The following is a 19,669-nucleotide window of genomic DNA, read 5'->3' as shown; positions in this document are numbered from 1 at the left end:
TTATTCAAGTTTATAAAATCTTTCACAGTCTGTACCTTAACAATGACTGCGAAAAGAACTAAGTCCATTTACATTGTATATGTACAATACAGATGAATAGGTGGGGGAAGAGGAAAATAGTCAATAGGAAAATCTCTTGGAATTTTAGCAAATTCAGGATACTTATAACACAGAAAATAGAAAAAAGCGCTTGAAAATGTTTGATATTCACTTAGCAATTGAGTTCAGAATCAAAATTCACAAATGTAATATGCTCAGAATTTAAAATTCAAACAGCCATTTAGCAAAACAGAATGTTTTATTTAATCAAAAGTCAATATATTCTAAGAGATCCCTGACACAAATCTGATGTCTACAAGAGCAACAAATATCTGATTAGAAAGTACAATGAAATTAAACAGTGTTATATAATGGTCCTTACTTTCATCAATTCTTTCTTATAAATTTCTCTTGACATCAACAGTTCTTCACATCAAGTACAAAATAAATTAATTTTCTACTGTGAACTACCACATTTTCAAACCAAATTTTCTAGAACTGCTTGTTTTGAGGTAAAGATTCTTTACTCATATCACTAAATGAAAGAAAGATGTATCTTTCAAGCAGTGGAGATTTGTCTAATCCTAAATCAGTGTTATCCATTTAAGTCCATGCAGTGTCTAACATTTGACATCCATACACCTGAGAATTCAATTTGGACCTGTTGACTGGTTTTTCTGTATGTGACACACTTAGCAATCATATTAAATAGAAACCAGACAAATTTGACTTAATATTATCAGCTGCTTTCAAGTTTTAAATCATAGTTCTGTATATTTCTTGGACAACTTAAACCTGGAAATTGTTTTAAAGCACAAAGGGAGATAATTCATTTTTCTTACTTGACATTTTTCTTTACACTTTTATTAACTAAACTTTTTGGAAACTGAAAGGACTATTCAGATGATAAATTTCAATCATTTGCAGACATTACATGTTGAAAGCCGTACTTTGACCTTTAATGGTATACTTTTACAAATTGTGACTTGGATGGAGAGTTGTCTCATTGGCACTCATACCACATCTTCTTATATCTATTAGATCAGATAACTATCAGACTAAGATACCTGTTACAGCATGTCTTTATAATCTAGTACTAATAGTCCATAACTGCCAATTACTGACACATTTATATCTACATCAATAGCATAAGAACATGTAAGCTCATAATAGTCTGTGCATCCAGATCTGATTTGTACTATATAAGCATGTCTGAAGACATGGGGTCTAGAGTATATCTAAATCTGTTACATTGATCTTAAAGTTGAACCAACATCCTCACTATCATAATTTCTTTTAAGAGTTTTAGAAGTTATCAAAATATTAATAAATTGTGTACTAGGAGCTAACATATTGTGTAAATTTGTGACCTTAAAGAGATTTGGACTATTTAAAGTTAGTTGCTTTTTGTCTTTGTACTTCTATTTTGTCTTGGGAGTCAGATTTTGGTGGTTGATGTGGTCTGTTGTACTGTTAAATCTTTATTGGTAATTACTACTATCATTTCGATGTCATAGTAGATTACAACATTAATAAACAGGTTAATCTGTTAAACAGTTGTAACGTAGTCCAAGAAAAAATGGTACAAATTGACATAAAATGTCCTTGACCTTCATGATATATTTCAAACTTGGTTTCAAATGTATTCTTTTCAATTTAACTGAAAACCAGAAACAAACTTATCTGGTTTGGTTTCACACATACATACATGGACAGCAGATTTCAAGTCTTCATGTCATGTTTTTCTAAAATGCTTCACATATATTATTAGGAAAAAATACTTGTGAATTACAAAAGAAGCAACTACATAGCCCATGAATTTAAAAATTTAAGCCAAAAATAACTTTGTTCTATACCATTTGTGTTTTATATTGGACAACAGGTGTATGTAAATGATTCCTGTGATAGAGAAACCAACTTTACATACAAAATGTCAGACCTTACAGTTGATAACAAAATCTTGTCGTTTGTGTATTATACTAGATTTACAGAACAAGAAAGTTACCAAGACAATAACCAACACCAGAACTACTAATAAAGACTAACATCAAAGGTTACCAAGACGATCACCTACACCAGAATTACTAAGAAAGACTAACATCAAAGGTTACCAAGATGATCACCTACACCAGAATTACTAAGAAAGACTAACATCAAAGGTTACCAAGACAATAACCAACACCAGAACTACTAATAAAGACTAACATCAAAGGTTACCAAGACGATCACCTACACCAGAATTACTAAGAAAGACTAACATCAAAGGTTACCAAGACGATCACCAACACCAGAACTACTAAGAAAGACTAACATCAAAGGTTACCAAGATGATCACCTACACCAGAATTACTAAGAAAGACTAACATCAAAGGTTACCAAGACGATCACCTACACCAGAATTACTAAGAAAGACTAACATCAAAGGTTACCAAGACGATCACTTACACCAGAATTACTAAGAAAGACTAACATCAAAGGTTACCAAGACGATCACCAACACCAGAACTACTAAGAAAGACTAACATCAAAGGTTACCAAGACGATCACTTACACCAGAATTACTAAAAAGACTAACATCAAAGGTTACGAAGACGATCACCAACACCAGAACTACTAAGAAAGACTAACATCAAAGGTTACCAAGACGATCACCAACACCAGAACTACTAAGAAAGACTAACATCAAAGGTTACCAAGATGATCACCTACACCAGAATTACTAAGAAAGACTAACATCAAAGGTTACCAAGACGATCACCTACACCAGAATTACTAAGAAAGACTAACATCAAAGGTTACCAAGACGATCACTTACACCAGAATTACTAAGAAAGACTAACATCAAAGGTTACCAAGACGATCACCAACACCAGAACTACTAAGAAAGACTAACATCAAAGGTTACCAAGACGATCACTTACACCAGAATTACTAAAAAGACTAACATCAAAGGTTACCAAGACGATCACTTACACCAGAACTACTAAAAAGACTAACATCAAAGGTTACGAAGACGATCACCAACACCAGAACTACTAAGAAAGACTAACATCAAAGGTTACCAAGACGATCACTTACACCAGAACTACTAAAAAGACTAACATCAAAGGTTACGAAGACGATCACCAACACCAGAACTACTAAGAAAGACTAACATCAAAGGTTACCAAGACGATCACTTACACCAGAACTACTAAAAAGACTAACATCAAAGGTTACCAAGATGATCACCTACACCAGAATTACTAAGAAAGACTAACATCAAAGGTTACCAAGATGATCACCTACACCAGAATTACTAAGAAAGACTAACATCAAAGGTTACCAGAAGATCACCAACACCAGAACTACTAAGAAAGACTAACATCAAAGGTTACCAAGACGATCACCAACACCAGAACTACTAAAAAGACTAACATCAAAGGTTACCAAGACGATCACCTACACCAGAATTACTAAGAAAGACTAACATCAAAGGTTACCAAGACGATCACCAACACCAGAACTACTAAGAAAGACTAACATCAAAGGTTACCAAGATGATCACCTACACCAGAATTACTAAGAAAGACTAACATCAAAGGTTACCAAGACGATCACCTACACCAGAATTACTAAGAAAGACTAACATCAAAGGTTACCAAGACGATCACCTACACCAGAATTACTAAGAAAGACTAACATCAAAGGTTACCAAGATGATCACCAACACCAGAACTACTAAGAAAGACTAACATCAAAGGTTACCAAGACGATCACCTACACCAGAACTACTAAGAAAGACTAACATCAAAGGTTACCAAGACGATCACCTACACCAGAATTACTAAGAAAGACTAACATCAAAGGTTACCAAGACGATCACCAACACCAGAACTACTAAAAAGACTAACATCAAAGGTTACCAAGACGATCACCTACACCAGAATTACTAAGAAAGACTAACATCAAAGGTTACCAAGATGATCACCTACACCAGAATTACTAAGAAAGACTAACATCAAAGTGATTGTTTAGACTTTGAATGTATGCCTTAGTTACATTAATATGATTCTTCAATCAAATAGTAAAAATTAAAAACTACCAATCATAACTAAGATTCATACAGAAACAACATCATATTTCATCCTTATTATCATTATTTCATATGGCAATATCACAGACTTAAGTCATCAAATGTTTTTCTGTCTGTACCTGCTAGTACATGTAACACCCACACACCATATAAAGCATGTCCTCTGAAATCAAAGTCTCAAATAATTTTACAATATGTACTTACTACTCAAACACCATAAAAAGTATGCTATGACCTCAGAACTGTTAGACTCTAAATATTTCACTATGTACTTACTACTCAAACACCATATAAAGCATGCCCTCTGAACTGTAGGTCTCTAATAATTCTACAATATGTACTTACTACTCAAACACCATATAAAGCATGCCCTCTGAACTGTAGGTCTCTAATAATTCTACAATATGTACTTACTACTCAAACACCATATAAAGCATGCCCTCTGAACTGTAGGTCTCTAATAATTCTACAATATGTACTTACTACTCAAACACCATATAAAGCATGCCCTCTGAACTGTAGGTCTCTAATAATTCTACAATGTGCTGGTGCTTTAGTAGATGGCATATACTAGCCTCTCTCTTCAAGTCTAAAATAGAACCATAATATATTATTATCATTTATATCAAGCTATATCCATGGTTATATTCACTGTGCAATTAATTTTTCAATTGTAATCAACTTTAACATTTCTCCATCTATTTGTTACCAAAATTTAATGAACCTGTGATTACAGTGGTTCTCAGTAAATGATTGGCTGTTACTGTGAAAAGAGCTTCAGATGATAAAATTTAGGCTGTAACTGTGAAAAGCACTTCGGATGATAAAATTTATAAAGTGTAATTTTCATTTTTTAACAGAACTGAGTTGATATGGCTGCTGGTGGACTATTAGTACCCAATACCTTTCTTAAATTGTCCGTTAAATAGATTAAAAATTTCTTAAGAAATTAAGGTTCCAACTCCCTCAGGCAAAGTTAACTTTAGATGGATTTGGCTATTACTTTTAGGTCCAATTTGGTAATAGCTCTTCATGTGTTTCAGTTCTAATTCATCATAGGCTTTCAAATATTTGGCTTTGAGGGTTCCTGATGACGGTAAATTCAGAAAAGCTTTTCGATGCATAAAATTGATAAAGTGTTATTTTCATTTAAGGAATAATAGTACTGTATTTGAAGAGTTACCACCGTCAATAGGTGATTTGACCATCGCAAATGCAGTTTTACTGCAGATTCATAGCAGAGCCAGTAAAATCCGAAATTGGCGGTGGCAACAATGATACAGTACAGTTATTTCTATTCTAATGCAATACTCTTAAAATGTTCAATATTAAACATTTCAAATATCCCGTAAACCTCGACTGGGATTGCACAACTTTGTTGCTAATGACTGACCGTCAACCGTGGAATTGATGGTAGATGTCAATCGATCAAATTGGGGTTACAATACCAACTGAAAAGGATGAAAATTAATAGAAAATTAGGATCATTGGTATGTAAAACTTTTCTAGATACCTTGTGCCTTCATAATGATAGGACAAACATATGTATGTGTTTAGTATTTCTTTGTGTTACTATGATTCAACATGGCTTTAATCATGAATTTGTGCATTTTGATAGAATAACCTTGTAGCAAAACCATTGATTAGTTATTAAAGAAATCCTATAAAAAAATAAAGAGGGAAGTTCAAAAATGTTCAGACCTGCCAACTATCCCGATTTAAGGGAGATATCCCCCATGAGAGGTGTTGACCTGAATTATGAAATTCTTTATTTTTTAAACTGAACACATCAAAACAGGCTTTCAAATGAGTTAAAAGGGTAATTATAAGGCACATATATACTTGTTCAAACAATAGTGTAGTAGATTAAAAACACTTATGACAATATGAGAGGAGCATTAGGTCCTCTTGTGCTGAAAAGTTGGCAGGTATGCAAAATTAAGGGAGGTTAGGCAACCCTTAAAACAAACATATTTTTATTTGGCTTACAGGAATGTCATCTTGATCTTGTAATATTTACATAGGCTAACTATTATAACAGAACAGACAACTATATTGTAAATATACCTATGTCTGTAACAATAAGAACCTTCTGCCAACCTAAGAGGTTAATAAACAAAACTGACCATTCCTAAACAAATGGTGTGATATCTACAATAAACATGTTTACCTAATTCACTTGTAATTGCAGGGCTTAACTTCAAAAAGAAACAAAATATTTTCAGAGTAAAATCAAACACTTGACTTCACCTTTATTTTTTTTTATGCATTCAATAAATATAAAATTGAATTTAAAATGAGCAACCTGGCTGAATCAACAATGCAGAACTTCCATAATTCATGCATAAGTGATGTTGTCCATATAACAGGAATTCCCATGTCTGCAGTCTGAATGAAAAGAGTCGATCAACCAGAACAAAATACAAACTTTACCTGATCTCTATATATATACATTACAAAAAAGTGAAAAGACATACAATTTTTGTAAAATTTTCTAAGACTAAGGGGTGTTTACTGGAACAAATAAAAATATGGATCTGTAAGTCCCCATTAATGTATCAAAAATCAGATCAATATTTGCAACCCCCAAAAAATTCAACAGTTGTTTTGAAAAATGATGGAAAGATGGGAGAATGGAAGAACAGCCATGGGTAGCACAATATGCACAAGCCACTTGGTGACAGGGGGCATAAAAATATCAAACCTTCTGTGCTGAGCCCAGGACTGGACGTGAACTTGGCCACATCTACAATCTTTACAGCAAACTGCTGTCCAGTTTCTTTGTGCAGACATCTCTTTACTACACTGTATGGACCTCTAGAAATAAAAAAGAAGATTCATCTAAAATATTGAATGGAGAGCAGTTATCGTTAATTGTGAACTTAATACATTCTTAATTTGGGCTGATATATTCATGTAATCTCATGGTGATTAGATTCATTGGAGAAATTCATACTTCCCCACTTCAATACAAACGGACAAATTTGTATTGTGCTTTTCCAGCAATTGTGTCATGAATGCAGAAAAACCCTGACAACCTTTTTGAGACTTGATTAGGCAATGGGACGTCAAAAACTTTTTCTAAGATTTTATGCCCATCTCAACATTGTCGAATCACACAGCAATTAGAAGGAGAAATGGGACTCATGGCAAATTGTGGAATTAAACAGGGGCGACAAAGTGAAAACATATAGCTCCAACATCTTCAATGCAGGGCAACATTAATAGGATATATACATCATTTCTATAGCTACACCCAAAATGTCCACTAAAATAAATCCAAAACAAAAAGTCAGAGATTGTACATTGCTCATAATGTGTATACAGCAGAAAAGTGGTTCCAAAAACTGAAAACATGATTTTTCTATTCTTATTATGACATCAGGGGTTTCAAAATTTATGACAAGAAGGGTACTTATGTTTCCTTTAGAAAATTTTTCTTTACTTGATTCTGATGTTCTGTTGAGTACTTGTTATGGAGTATATTTTTCTCAGTTAGTTTGACAATCCCTTCTTTTTGTAATTACAGCTCAGAATTTTGTTTTTAATAAATGGAACATTTTTAGCATAATAGGAATATATAAACTTTTTAAAAATAATTATTAATTATTCACTAGTCCTCAACTTTTAAATATAAAAGATACAATGCTGTATTTGCCTCTCCAATTCAATTTTACAATGTCCAAATTTCCTAGAACAGCTTACCCGAGTGAGCTCTGTAAATGTTCTGAACAGGAGCATGGTGCAGGTGGCTTTTTATAATCCAAGACGTCAATCCGACAATCAAAACAGGACATTTTCTATCATGTTTATTTACAAGAGTTCAAATTGAACTATGAATTTACAACATATGTATAAGTCCTTAATTTTGTATGAAGACAATATCCACTTTTACAATATATGAAATTCAATAACACTTTTATGTAAGACAATTACAAGAACATCCACAGTCAAAACTGATACCAACATATATCAATGTATTTTCCCCAAAGAAAATTAGTTTTGTGCATATTTGCAAGAAAATAAATTCCCAAAAGATGAAACAAGAAACTAATCAATACACAAATAAGTCCCAAAACATGTATAAGAATCCAGGTATGACATCTGACCTGATAAAACCTCATTATCATGTAGATCTAATTATCACCTATCATCATATAATCACACTTGGTCAGTGTTTACTATTATAAACAAATTATGTAATGTCCGAATTCTTCTGTCTGTAGAGGTCCCAAAAGGGGTAGAGAACCATGACGAGTTTACTCACTGCATCACCAATCATTTAGAAACAAAATATCTTCATAAACTTATATATATATACCTGGTATTGAATATTGATTCAGGATTAGTAACTGTTGATGCTAATAAATAACCCCTGAGATTGACCCCAAACTTGATTATTTATTGAAGAGAAACAACTTCACTCCTCTCGAGGGAGAAACATTGCATGCAGGCATCTATCTGGTATATCTTAACAAAAGTAAAAGATAGCCTTCAATTTATGAAATGATGATATTATGTTACAACAGAGGATTATTACTCTAAATATGGCGCTGATGAAAACAGTTATTTTCACATCAAAGGGCAATAACTTCTCAATATCAATACAAATTTACAACACTTAACAAATTAATTGCCAATTTCAATTTAAATTGATTTTCACAATATAATGACAATTAACCCTTTAAAATACATATATAAAGAATTATTTTGCTTTTACCCAAAAAATTATTATCCCATAAAGTTTTTTGGGGTCTATGTCGTTGGGTTGTCGCATTCATATAATACACCTCCTTTTATTCTTATATAACAATACCTACAGATATCTAATCAAAGTTTCTTTGCAGGGAAACAGCTCATAACAGATTTCTATGTATTTGGTTTGTCCAACCTATTCCTAGTGATAAGTGACACCCTGGTTGTCCCTTCAATATCAACATATTAAATAACAATGGATAAATATATATCAAACAGGATTTTATTTTTTTTTTTGCAAACAAAGTCAGTCCTGTCGACTTTTATAGTCAATTAGGGGCCTCTATGTCCGAGTGGTCTAAGTAGTCCAACTACTGTATCACTATTCAGTCAACACTGCGGTTGAGAGTTCAAATTCAGCACATTGCAGGTGGGCTTGACTCAAATTTTATTTAGGATTGTCAGTTTTCCTAGTGAAGGTGGTGGTTCTCTCTGGGCACTCTGGCTTCCTCCACTAATAAAAATTGACCGCGACCAAATAGCACAAACACCAATCAATCAATCGACCTTTAACTCCATTTACTGATAACAGTAAGTTAAAAACTTGACATGCAGTTTAACCTGTACTTATGTAAATACATACCCCAGACATGTATATAGATGCTCTGTACATCGACACTGTGTATGTCCAACATTTACCACACTTTCCAAATGAGGCACTATGAATTTCATGATTTTTTTTTTAAATAAGTATCTTTTCACAATATAAACAAATAAAACTTGAAAGACATTTTCCACAGCAAGGTACTTCCAAAGTTAAATGGCATATCCAATGTTGATAATCTTATTTAAAAACATTTACTTATTCTATTATATCACTTTTTATTATTCCAAAAATCTATACAGCAGATACTGATTATTAAAATATCATACAGTACTGTAGACATATGTTTAGCTCTGTGCAGAGGACATTTAATTATTCACAATTATTGACACTTTTTTTAATAGCTTACTGGTTTATTTCAAAGACAACAATGAATTACAAGCAGAAAACTTTCTTACTGTGAATTATTCTTTTTCTAAACTTTATAATGCCTTTACTTTTTATTACCTCTCTGTAAGAATAATCTAATTTGATTGACTAAAGCTAATTAAAATATTAAATCCTACAGTCAAATATTTGTTTATAGGTGTTTTATTTAATCATCAAAGTGGACAATATCAAAATATTGAAAACAAAGCCATGTGATACAAAAGGTCAATTCCGTTCATTTGCAATCCTGATTTTACTGTTAATTCAGTTTATTTAGAATAACTTATATTACATAAGATTAATTGAACAAATAATCATTTTTGTTTTGATTTCTTCTTTCTCTCTGACAGATGGATCAATATATGCTCCATAGGTAAACAAAGAATTAAAATGGCTAGCGTGTAGGTACAAGATTCAGAGAGCAACATCTGTTCTTTCTAAACAACAAATTTATGAATGCCTAGTCTCTTTTTCATATGGAAACTATTGCTTCTCTGCCAGATTGTCCCTTTAAAACGAAACCTAACATTTGAATTTCCCTTTTTCAATTGCAGTGGATTTTAAAACAATATTTGAAGATTTTTGCATTAATATTGTCTTAGCATATGGTTAAAGGGGAATAACTCAATACTAAAAAAGAAAAAGAAATTATTAACTGCATGTCATGTTGATGATCCTTTTAGTTATATATGACTTTGAATATTTGTTTATCTGATGCCTAACATTATTATTAAGATTGGAATCATAACTGTAGAGCACTAGTAATTTTACCAATATCTTTGTACACAAACTGATATGTTTTTCTACTCAAATATTTTGTCAGTTCTACTGAAATTTAGGTACACACGCTCATCTATTTTGCTACTTTGAATATTTTGTTTATAATGTCATTTCTTATATTACTAAAAAAAGCTCTAAACTTGAATTTAATTAACCTATATATTGTTGTAAAGGTTGACAGCCATACCATGTAATATCAATATCCTGTAAGTATCGATCCACTACTTTTGATCATTTTTTCGCTACATCATTAAAATCTTCACAAAATGTAAAGCGTGGCAGATTTATATCTTTTTATTAAAATAGCATAACAGATCTTTAAAGGCGAAATATCACTTCTTTTTAAAAACTTCATTTATTAATTAAAATAAGATACTTTTGTTTCAAACTATAAAAATATCTGACATTTGTACTTATGGTAAATCCAAGAAATGTTTCTTGTTATAAACTACTCATCAATAAAAAATGTGAACAAACAAAATTGTTAGGACTACATGTACATGAATAAGAAAGCAACCAAATAACACCAAAAACAATCCAAAACATCCTCAAAGAATTTTAATCACAACTAAGTAAAGGTACACTCATTTTCAGTTGAAGCAGAGATGGATAAACAGTTTTTAAATATAAGCAGTAATATTATTTCAAAAATGAAGTGGAAAAAGAAATTTTCTCCTTATTTGTCTTCAATTCTTGTCAACATTTAAAGATCCTTATTTTCAGACAAAAAATTTCAACGCATGCAATGACACTATATATCTACTTTTAATACAAATAATTTGCCAGAATATTATACATGTGTTTATATCTCATAGATACATTGCCAAAAATGAAAATCTGTCTCTAAACTTGTATACATGCAGTTTTTCCAAAGTATAGTAATTGAAACTTTATATATACTAGAACACACCCGCGAAATCGCGGGCATTTAAAGTGTGGATGGAAGTATGTTAACTGTTGTAGGATGAATTTCTGTAAAAGATTTTATGACTGGAGAATTTCAGGATAGGTATCAAAAGTTATAGGTACTTGGTGAAAGGTCATTTTTTTTAGCCATCCCCCTTTTTTCCAAAGTCTGTTATTTTTTGTTTTCTGTTTTTCTGTATACTTTGAACATACATATACTATAAATAATAAAGTGTATTTGCTATTTACTATCAATTCCAAGTTGTAATACTTTCCTAGGCGATACAGTCATTATAGAGACTCTCTATATAATATATCAGTGACAGTCGCAGATAGTAAACTTTGAATTGATAGTAAATAGCAAATACACTTAATTTATTGTATATGTATGATCATGGTGTACAGAAAAACACGAAAAATAATTGTCCTGTCCCCAAGTACTTATGAAAATTATGTGTAATTTTAAAAAACAGTACTAAACGGAAGTCTAGTCCATGACATAAAAGTCCGTCCGATGACGGAAACAATATTCGGACGCCTTTATTTTCTCCCAAAATAATCCAAACTGAATAATCATAAGCGAGGATGACAAATGCGACTATGCATGGTACCTATTGGACACAGAGGCATGATGATTAATTTATTGTGGAAAGAAGAGAAGCGACACACAAAATGAGGTCTTCTCATTTAATAGTATATATACTTTATATACTGTTGTATACATATCTGTTCTGTGGTCCAGGGAGACAGTTATCGTCCTTTGATTTTCGTTTTCTACAAATACAGTCCCTTGTGTGGACAGTGTATAACTTGCAAATTATTTCTTTACCGTATGTAAATTCATGGATAAAATAGTACGTAAGGGGATGAAAAACATGTAACATGTAAAATAAAATGCAGCGCTGAGGGCAGCTGGATACGACCGCAGAGGTCCAACCCTGAACAGTTGGGGTGAAAATGGACACAATATTCGCGCTTGATACATGTCTGAATTTGGATTGTAATTAAATATTTGACACATAATAGGTTTCTGACACTGAATAACTGTAGTCAAAGAACTTAGAATTGATTATATGATTTGAATTTATATTTAATTTTCTGCTTTTGTGAAATACACTATGCTGTTGGGTATTGACCACCACCCCCCCCCCCCCCCCCCCCTTTCCCGCTTACAAAAAAATTTTATTTTTAATTTCTGAAATGAAAAAAAAAAATTGCCCTCCCCCCCCCCCCCCCCACCCCCCCTCCCCCTTTTCCAAAAAAAAAAATTCTTTCCCTCAAGATATGGTCATAATCTCAATTCAAATTTCCAATGGAGTTTGCAACCATAGTTACCAATTTAAATACAGCATAAAAGTCTTAGATATATAATTTAAAAGCAGTGTTAGGGAGGTAATCCAACATTGTACAACATTGTACAATTTTGTTTACCTCCCTTACACTGCTTTTAAATTGTCCATTAACCAGGAAACCCTTGTTTTTTCCCCTTTTTTTCCCCTAATTCCTAAACGGTTTGAGACATTACCCCCCAAAGCCAATCCTAACCATCCCTTTGTGGTATGGAAACTTGTGGTATAATTTCAGAGAGATCCATACACTTAAACACAAGTTATTGTCTGGCAGTTACAAAAATGCTTATTTTGGCCCCTTTTTGGCCCCTAATTCCTGAACTGTTAGAAACATAACCCCCCAAATCAATCCCAACCTTCCTTTTGTGGTATTGAACCTTATGGTAAAATTTCATAGAGATCCATTAACTTAAACTAAAGTTATTGTGCGAAAACCAATGTGTCTTTGGACGACGACGTCGACGACTACAACGACGCCAACGTCATACCAATATACCACCGCAAATAAAAATTTGGGCAATGAATTTTTAGATCAAGTAGTGGTTTGGTTCAGTGTGTAAAGGTAACAAAATAGTATGTCTGAAGCTGTAAAACTGAATTATAGACCCCCTTAACATAAAATTGCCCATATTTTGAGTTAGAGCTGATAGACTTTTCTTTAATTTTGATATAATTTCTCCCATTTTGGTTGTATTGGTCTTGTTCTGTAAAGTAAAATTTCCACATTGATTTTTCACAACACAACTCTTGAAGACTTCTAAGTAGTGGCAGTCATCTTGGAAGCTGTCCCAAAATCATGACATGACATAACCGCAGTTGAAAAATATTTTAAGGGGATGTTTCTTATTTCAAAGTAAGAGATAAGTAATCAAGTATACCCAAGTATTTATATGACTTTTTGCATTAATGCATTCTATCTTTTTACATAACTTCTAAAATTAACTGAGATATACAAATATATTTCAAATTACTTTGAAATAGTTTGGCTTCATCATTTTTATTGGCCAAATTAATGATAATATCACATTCAAATCTTAGAAAAGTTTTTATTGACCTGATGGCATAGTTTTTCTATATAATTCAAGATATGATTCTTTTCAGTTATGATTTCAAACAGTAGTCCCAGGTTTAGCCATGTCCATATCTAGTTCCTACATTATGTGCCCTCAATTCATATATATCACAAGTTTATGGGGATTTTATAGTGCATAATTACTCCCCATTAAACATTATTTCACATGTGCATTAAACTTAATGTTACTTCCATTTTCATAATGCTTTCTTCCTCTAAAATAGATTTCTTTATTAGATAAAGTGTGACTGAATTAAGCTTACATTAATATATTTCATCAGCAATTACAATAACTATGGGACCTATTAGGATATTTCATGCTTCATAAGCTAACAATGCCTATATTTTTTTTAATCTTCACAGCCCACCTATAACAATATAATTGGCTGCTATCAAAATGGTTAGAAAATAACAATTTAAAATGCAATTAAGAGTGAAAATTGCTAAAAAAATCAATGCCATTTAGAATCAATTACTTGATGTTTGAAAGCTGAAATTTGACTTTACGCAAGTTTTCATGAATACAAATTATGATTGTTATTCTGTCAATTGCTCAAAACCAACACGATTTCTTCATTAAATGTCATTTGACAGAAAATTTGATAATCGGTCAAAAACAAATCCACAAAAATATCAAAAAAATATCACGAATACAAAAATTCTTTCATGAGGCTTTCAAACAACAAAAGTGTCCTCTAATCAAATAGAATCACCTGTTTAAGGAGACCACTTTAGATTCACTAATTTGGAAGGATCAATTTCCATTCTGGTTTGGAGGGACCATTTTTTGGTACAAAATATAATGCTTATTATAAGCAGCTGGGTAGGAAAAGGGATCTTAAGCATGATAACAGTTAAAACTCTTTACCATGCAAGGCTTTTTTAAAATTAACAAATATATCTAAATATATAATGTATCATATCAAACTAAAAGTTTTCAAATTGAAAGATTTTGTTTATATGAATTTCTCTCACCAAGTTCTAAGAATACAATTGATCAGATACTCAAGAGTTCTCGAAAAGTGGTGGTCCGAAGGTTTTGACCACCAAAAGTTTCAAAGGACTGACAATATTTTGGTATTTTGCAATAGAAATAATAGTGAGGACCAGCAAATTTTCTTCAAGGACCACCACTGACAAAAATATTTCGAGAACTCTGGATACTTATTTAAAAGACCAAAAAGAATAAGCAAATTCAACAATGCTTGACCTAAAATATCAAAGATATTTATATGCTTATAAAGTAGAATTTAAAATATGAAAAGTCTACAAGTCCCACACCTAATGAATGAACTCAGCATTTGAACAGTGTTAAATTCCAAGATATAGAAGCATGACTTAGAAGTAAGAGCCTCATACAGCTTGACCTGTGATTCCTAAATACTTATATACCAGCATCCTCAATATCAATGGTCCATCATAAGTGGTCATAGGCGGATCCAGGGGGCCCTGGGGGGCCTGGGCCCCTCTTTTGTGGGAAAAATTTTGGTTGATTATATAGGGAATCACTGAAGCATGACATGTTGGTTTTGTGGAGAAAAAGCAAATAATAAGTAAGGTCCTTTTAAAAATAAGAGGGGGCCTCAGTGGCCGAGTGGTCTAAGTAGTCGAACTACTGTATCACTAGACTGTCAACACTGAGGTTGTGAGTTTCAAATCGCTTAAGTGGCAGGTGCGGTCGACTCCAATCTTAATTGACTAGGTTTGTCAGTGTTCCTATCAAAGGTCAGTGGTTTTCTCCGGGGACTCCATTTTGTCCACCAATAAAAACCGACCATCACGAAATAACATAATAGTGCTGAAAGTGGCCTTAAACACCAATCAATCAATCTAAAAATAAGAAGATGTGGTATGATTGTCAATGAGACAACTATCCACCAGAAACCTAATGACGTATATGTAAGCAGCTATAGGTCACCGTAAGGCCTTCAGGAATGAGCAAAACCAATAACGTATAGTAAGCTTGATAGATGCATAGATGCTAATGGTATAGTTAATTAGATATCAATGGTGACAGGTCTAGCATAACTTTTTGGTCAATAAATTTAATAATTAATTATCCAATCTTCCTTTCCTCAAATGTGACATCACCAAGTTTGTACTTACATGAGCAACATCACAATGCCACCTGTGGAGTAAGATCTGCTTACCCTTCCGAACCACCTGAGATCACCTTCATTGACTTAAAGAGTTTGATTATATTTGTATCTATGTCACTGGTGGCATCATCATTCCAAAAAATAATACACATATATCTCACTTATTTCTGCTTAGACAAAAAAACATGTACTTACTTTCCTATTGTTTCATACAATTCATAAACATCATCAAACAATACTTCATCATCAGACGACATCTTTCTTATTCCTGCAAAGAGAATTTAGAAAGTCACTAAGTTTTTTGTCACTACTTCTAATGATTATGCTATTAGGGGTTCTGATAGTGCATTTGAACTTAAACATCATTGAACTAATTTCATCATATGACAACATCTTTGTAACATAGATTTAATAATAACGATAAAAAAATCTGTTCTTTGCTTTGTGTTTTGTAAAGTCATGTAGGATTTTTTGTCATGAATCAACTACACAATATCCCTTCTTTTTCCTTTTTAGAAGATATTTAGGTCATTGTAATTTGTGGTATTTCAGTTTCTTTGATCACTAAAAAAAATCCTTCATGATCCTTCATCATTTTACTAAAGTTGATTAGTGCTTTACATGTAATACAGACATTGCATATTTGATATTGAACCTCTAGGTGTATTTTTGTTAGTGTTTTGGGTTTGCTATTTCATTGATTAAATATCCTATAGCTTTACAAAGTTATTTTGGTTTCTGTAATAAAGTTTTAAACATATGAAATAGGTTAAGATTAACTGACATCTTTGTTACATAGAGAAATAATTCAGTCAATTGACCAAATATGGTAGTTACTCGAACTGTTTGATAAGCATAGTCACAAAAATAAATTTTGTCAATAACAGGAGATTTTTTAAAACTGGTATTTGCTCAGCTAATTTTCAAATGCAGATGAATTCTACATTTTCATTTAAGCTTTGGGTCTATGAAAACAAGTGACTTAATTGATACTGTTATACAAATTATATTTTAATTTGGCAACATGGTTCTCATCTATGGGAAATAGAAAAGAGAAATTTAGATTTAAGCTCAAAATGAACTTCATTATCTAAAACCATGCATTGTTATCTTACAGCTGGATACTGCATTTTAAAATAAAATATCAAATTAAGGTGAAAATTTGATTAAAAACAGCCTCTTGATATCACAAGCAAAAATTTAAGAGACTGGTCCATCATATCGGATCTTTTGTCCACATACTTTGTCATTTCATCTGCCATATTAGTTTGCTTAATCTATATGTAAAGTTATTTTTCATAATGATTTACAGAATGATCCATGGTTCAATAAAAATATTACACCAGTAGTTGTTAAGCAAGAAACATAACACATACTCCACACAGAACAGGATTCATCACAGACAGGTGCTCCAGATTATCTGGATGTTTTGGGATCTATAAAACTGTTACATTTACTACTTCAATTTACTTTCTTTTTAGTTTGAAAGTGTTATAAGTGGGAGAGGCAGGCTTAGAATTCTTGTGACCACATATAATAACTGTATAAAAACACTGAAATTTCCATTGGTGTTATTCTGGTAATACCTCAATAAGAGCCATGTCAAGGTGAACTATATATGAAAGATTACTCCAGGCTTCTACAAAATGGATTCCAAAGCTTAGCCAAGGTTTGTTTGATACATTACCCAAAGAATTTAAATGATTTACAAAAAGGAAAGGGCAGTTAAGTTAAAATAGTGATGACCCCTTTTCATGAGTATTAAAGTTGGGCTTTGAATCACAGTTCTTGTTAAGTGGCAAAAATCATTATTTAGTAAACAAGATGAAAAGTTATCACATTCCGGACTATTACTGGTAAATGTAGACAGAGAAAAAAAAAACGACAATAATTTTGTGGTATACACTTTTCACTTAACCAAAAGGATTATAGTAAAGCTAGATGACATTGTTTAATGAATCAGACTTACCCAAGTGTTCAAAAGAATAAATCTTGGGTGTATTTGCACTCAGTAAATTTACTTTCCGTCACAAATAGAGTCCATCATTGATTTGTCCAAACACTGAATGTCCAACATAGAGATGGTTTCATTATATAGCTAATAACCTAACACACTGATCTTTACTTCATCGATGAAATGCATGCAATAAAACGTACCTATATTGCTCTTATTATTTTCCAATCATATCACAAACTGTCAATTTTTTTCTGTGATTTTGAATACACTTGGGACATTTTTAGCATGCGATAATTACAGTTTTGATACAATGGAGAAATTTGATTGCTGATCAACTAACACAAATTATACAGGTTATTGTACAAATTAACCAATAATTGAGTTTAAAATGGAAAGTAGACAAATAAATGATATAATTTGATATGAAAAATGCCATACAATTATTGTATATTATACATGTTACAGAGCAAACAAGTAAAAGTAATTGGTATATTCCTAATAGACTGAAATTTAATCCGTCAATAAATGTCAGATAATTGACCATTAGGATGATAAATGGTCAGGAAGTGAGAGTGTAAAAAACATAGTTCTAGATTAATACTTTTCAAACAATTCAGTTCCAAATTATAGTTCTATATTAATATTTTCCATACAATTCAGTTCCAGATCATAGTTCTGTTCTATATCAATATTTTCTATACAATTCGGTTTCAGATTAACTCAGATTAAGAGAGAAGTCAAAATGAAGAAGTGACATCAAGAGTGTCACTGTCAGTGTCTGTCTTTCAATGAAAAATCTAAACGTTCAGAATCAGTATTACAAAACTAAGAGCTTCCATAATCCCTGTACTGTTCACTTGGTATCTATGCCAAACATCAAGAATAGCTCCTCTCAAACCCCTGCTAGTCCATGTGCTTTCTTATATCAGACTATTGTGCATAAAAACATAAGAATTCATTGTTATCTGTCAATGTTAGAATCAGAGGGCAGCAGAAACTAACACTATCAATCATTTATCAGTTTGATGCACAAGATTTGGAATACTGATGTCTATCCCATGTCTCTTCTGTCTTGCCTAATGTCAAAATAAATATCTTATTAATAAAGTAATGAAGTATGTTAACTCCATTCAAGCAGGGGGGGGGGGGGGGGGGGGGGGAGGATGCACATTTAGCTTGCCATCTCCTAAATCAGAAAAACTATAATTTATGACATACAAGTCACTATTATTAAGGTCGCACCCACTAACTCAAATCCTGGAACCCAGCTCCAAAGTTAAACCTTGAAATTATAATGTGATGTTCAATGTAAATCCACACAGATCTTCGGATTGTTAACAATTAATCACAGTTACAAGTCATTTATCTTCACAGTATAAATATGCAGAAGACATCAGGAATAACCTCCCTGAGTTCTGGACTAATGAGTTCTGGAGTAAGCATTTAAAAGACTTGTCAAAGATTAGAATTTTCTATTCTTCCTATGGTGGTTCTCAACACCATGAATTGACAATTGGCAATACAAAGATACATGTAAAATGATTGACAAAATGAAAATATTATAACATGAGTCAACTCTTACATGCTTGAGTGTTGACAAAAATTAAAGATCTTACCTTACATGGATGTCAAAAATGACTAAAATAATGATCCATGGTTTCTTG

At 32.2% G+C, this 19,669-nt stretch overlaps 1 protein-coding gene across 18 annotated transcripts in view; it reads right to left on the bottom strand.

Annotated features, from left to right (window-relative positions):
* Positions 1-19,669, bottom strand: part of LOC127739383 (peripheral plasma membrane protein CASK-like) — a 229,056-nt gene that overhangs the window by 184,699 nt on the left and 24,688 nt on the right. For 14 of the 18 annotated variants that reach the window (XM_052251086.1, XM_052251085.1, XM_052251094.1 and 11 more), the window contains exons 2-4: positions 16,244-16,316; positions 6,819-6,931; positions 4,598-4,703 (exon numbers count right to left, since the gene is read on the bottom strand). In XM_052251086.1, the coding sequence (XP_052107046.1) occupies positions 4,598-4,703; positions 6,819-6,931; positions 16,244-16,305 (281 nt within the window). In that variant the 5' untranslated portion in view covers positions 16,306-16,316. The other 4 variants (XM_052251097.1, XM_052251098.1, XM_052251099.1 and 1 more) reach the window with 4 other exon arrangements.

The sequence above is a fragment of the Mytilus californianus genome, unplaced genomic scaffold, assembly GCF_021869535.1.
Source record: "Mytilus californianus isolate M0D057914Y unplaced genomic scaffold, xbMytCali1.0.p SCAF_4, whole genome shotgun sequence".
NCBI classification, from domain to species: domain Eukaryota; kingdom Metazoa; phylum Mollusca; class Bivalvia; order Mytilida; family Mytilidae; genus Mytilus; species Mytilus californianus.
This window is presented reverse-complemented; position numbering and strand designations above follow the sequence as displayed.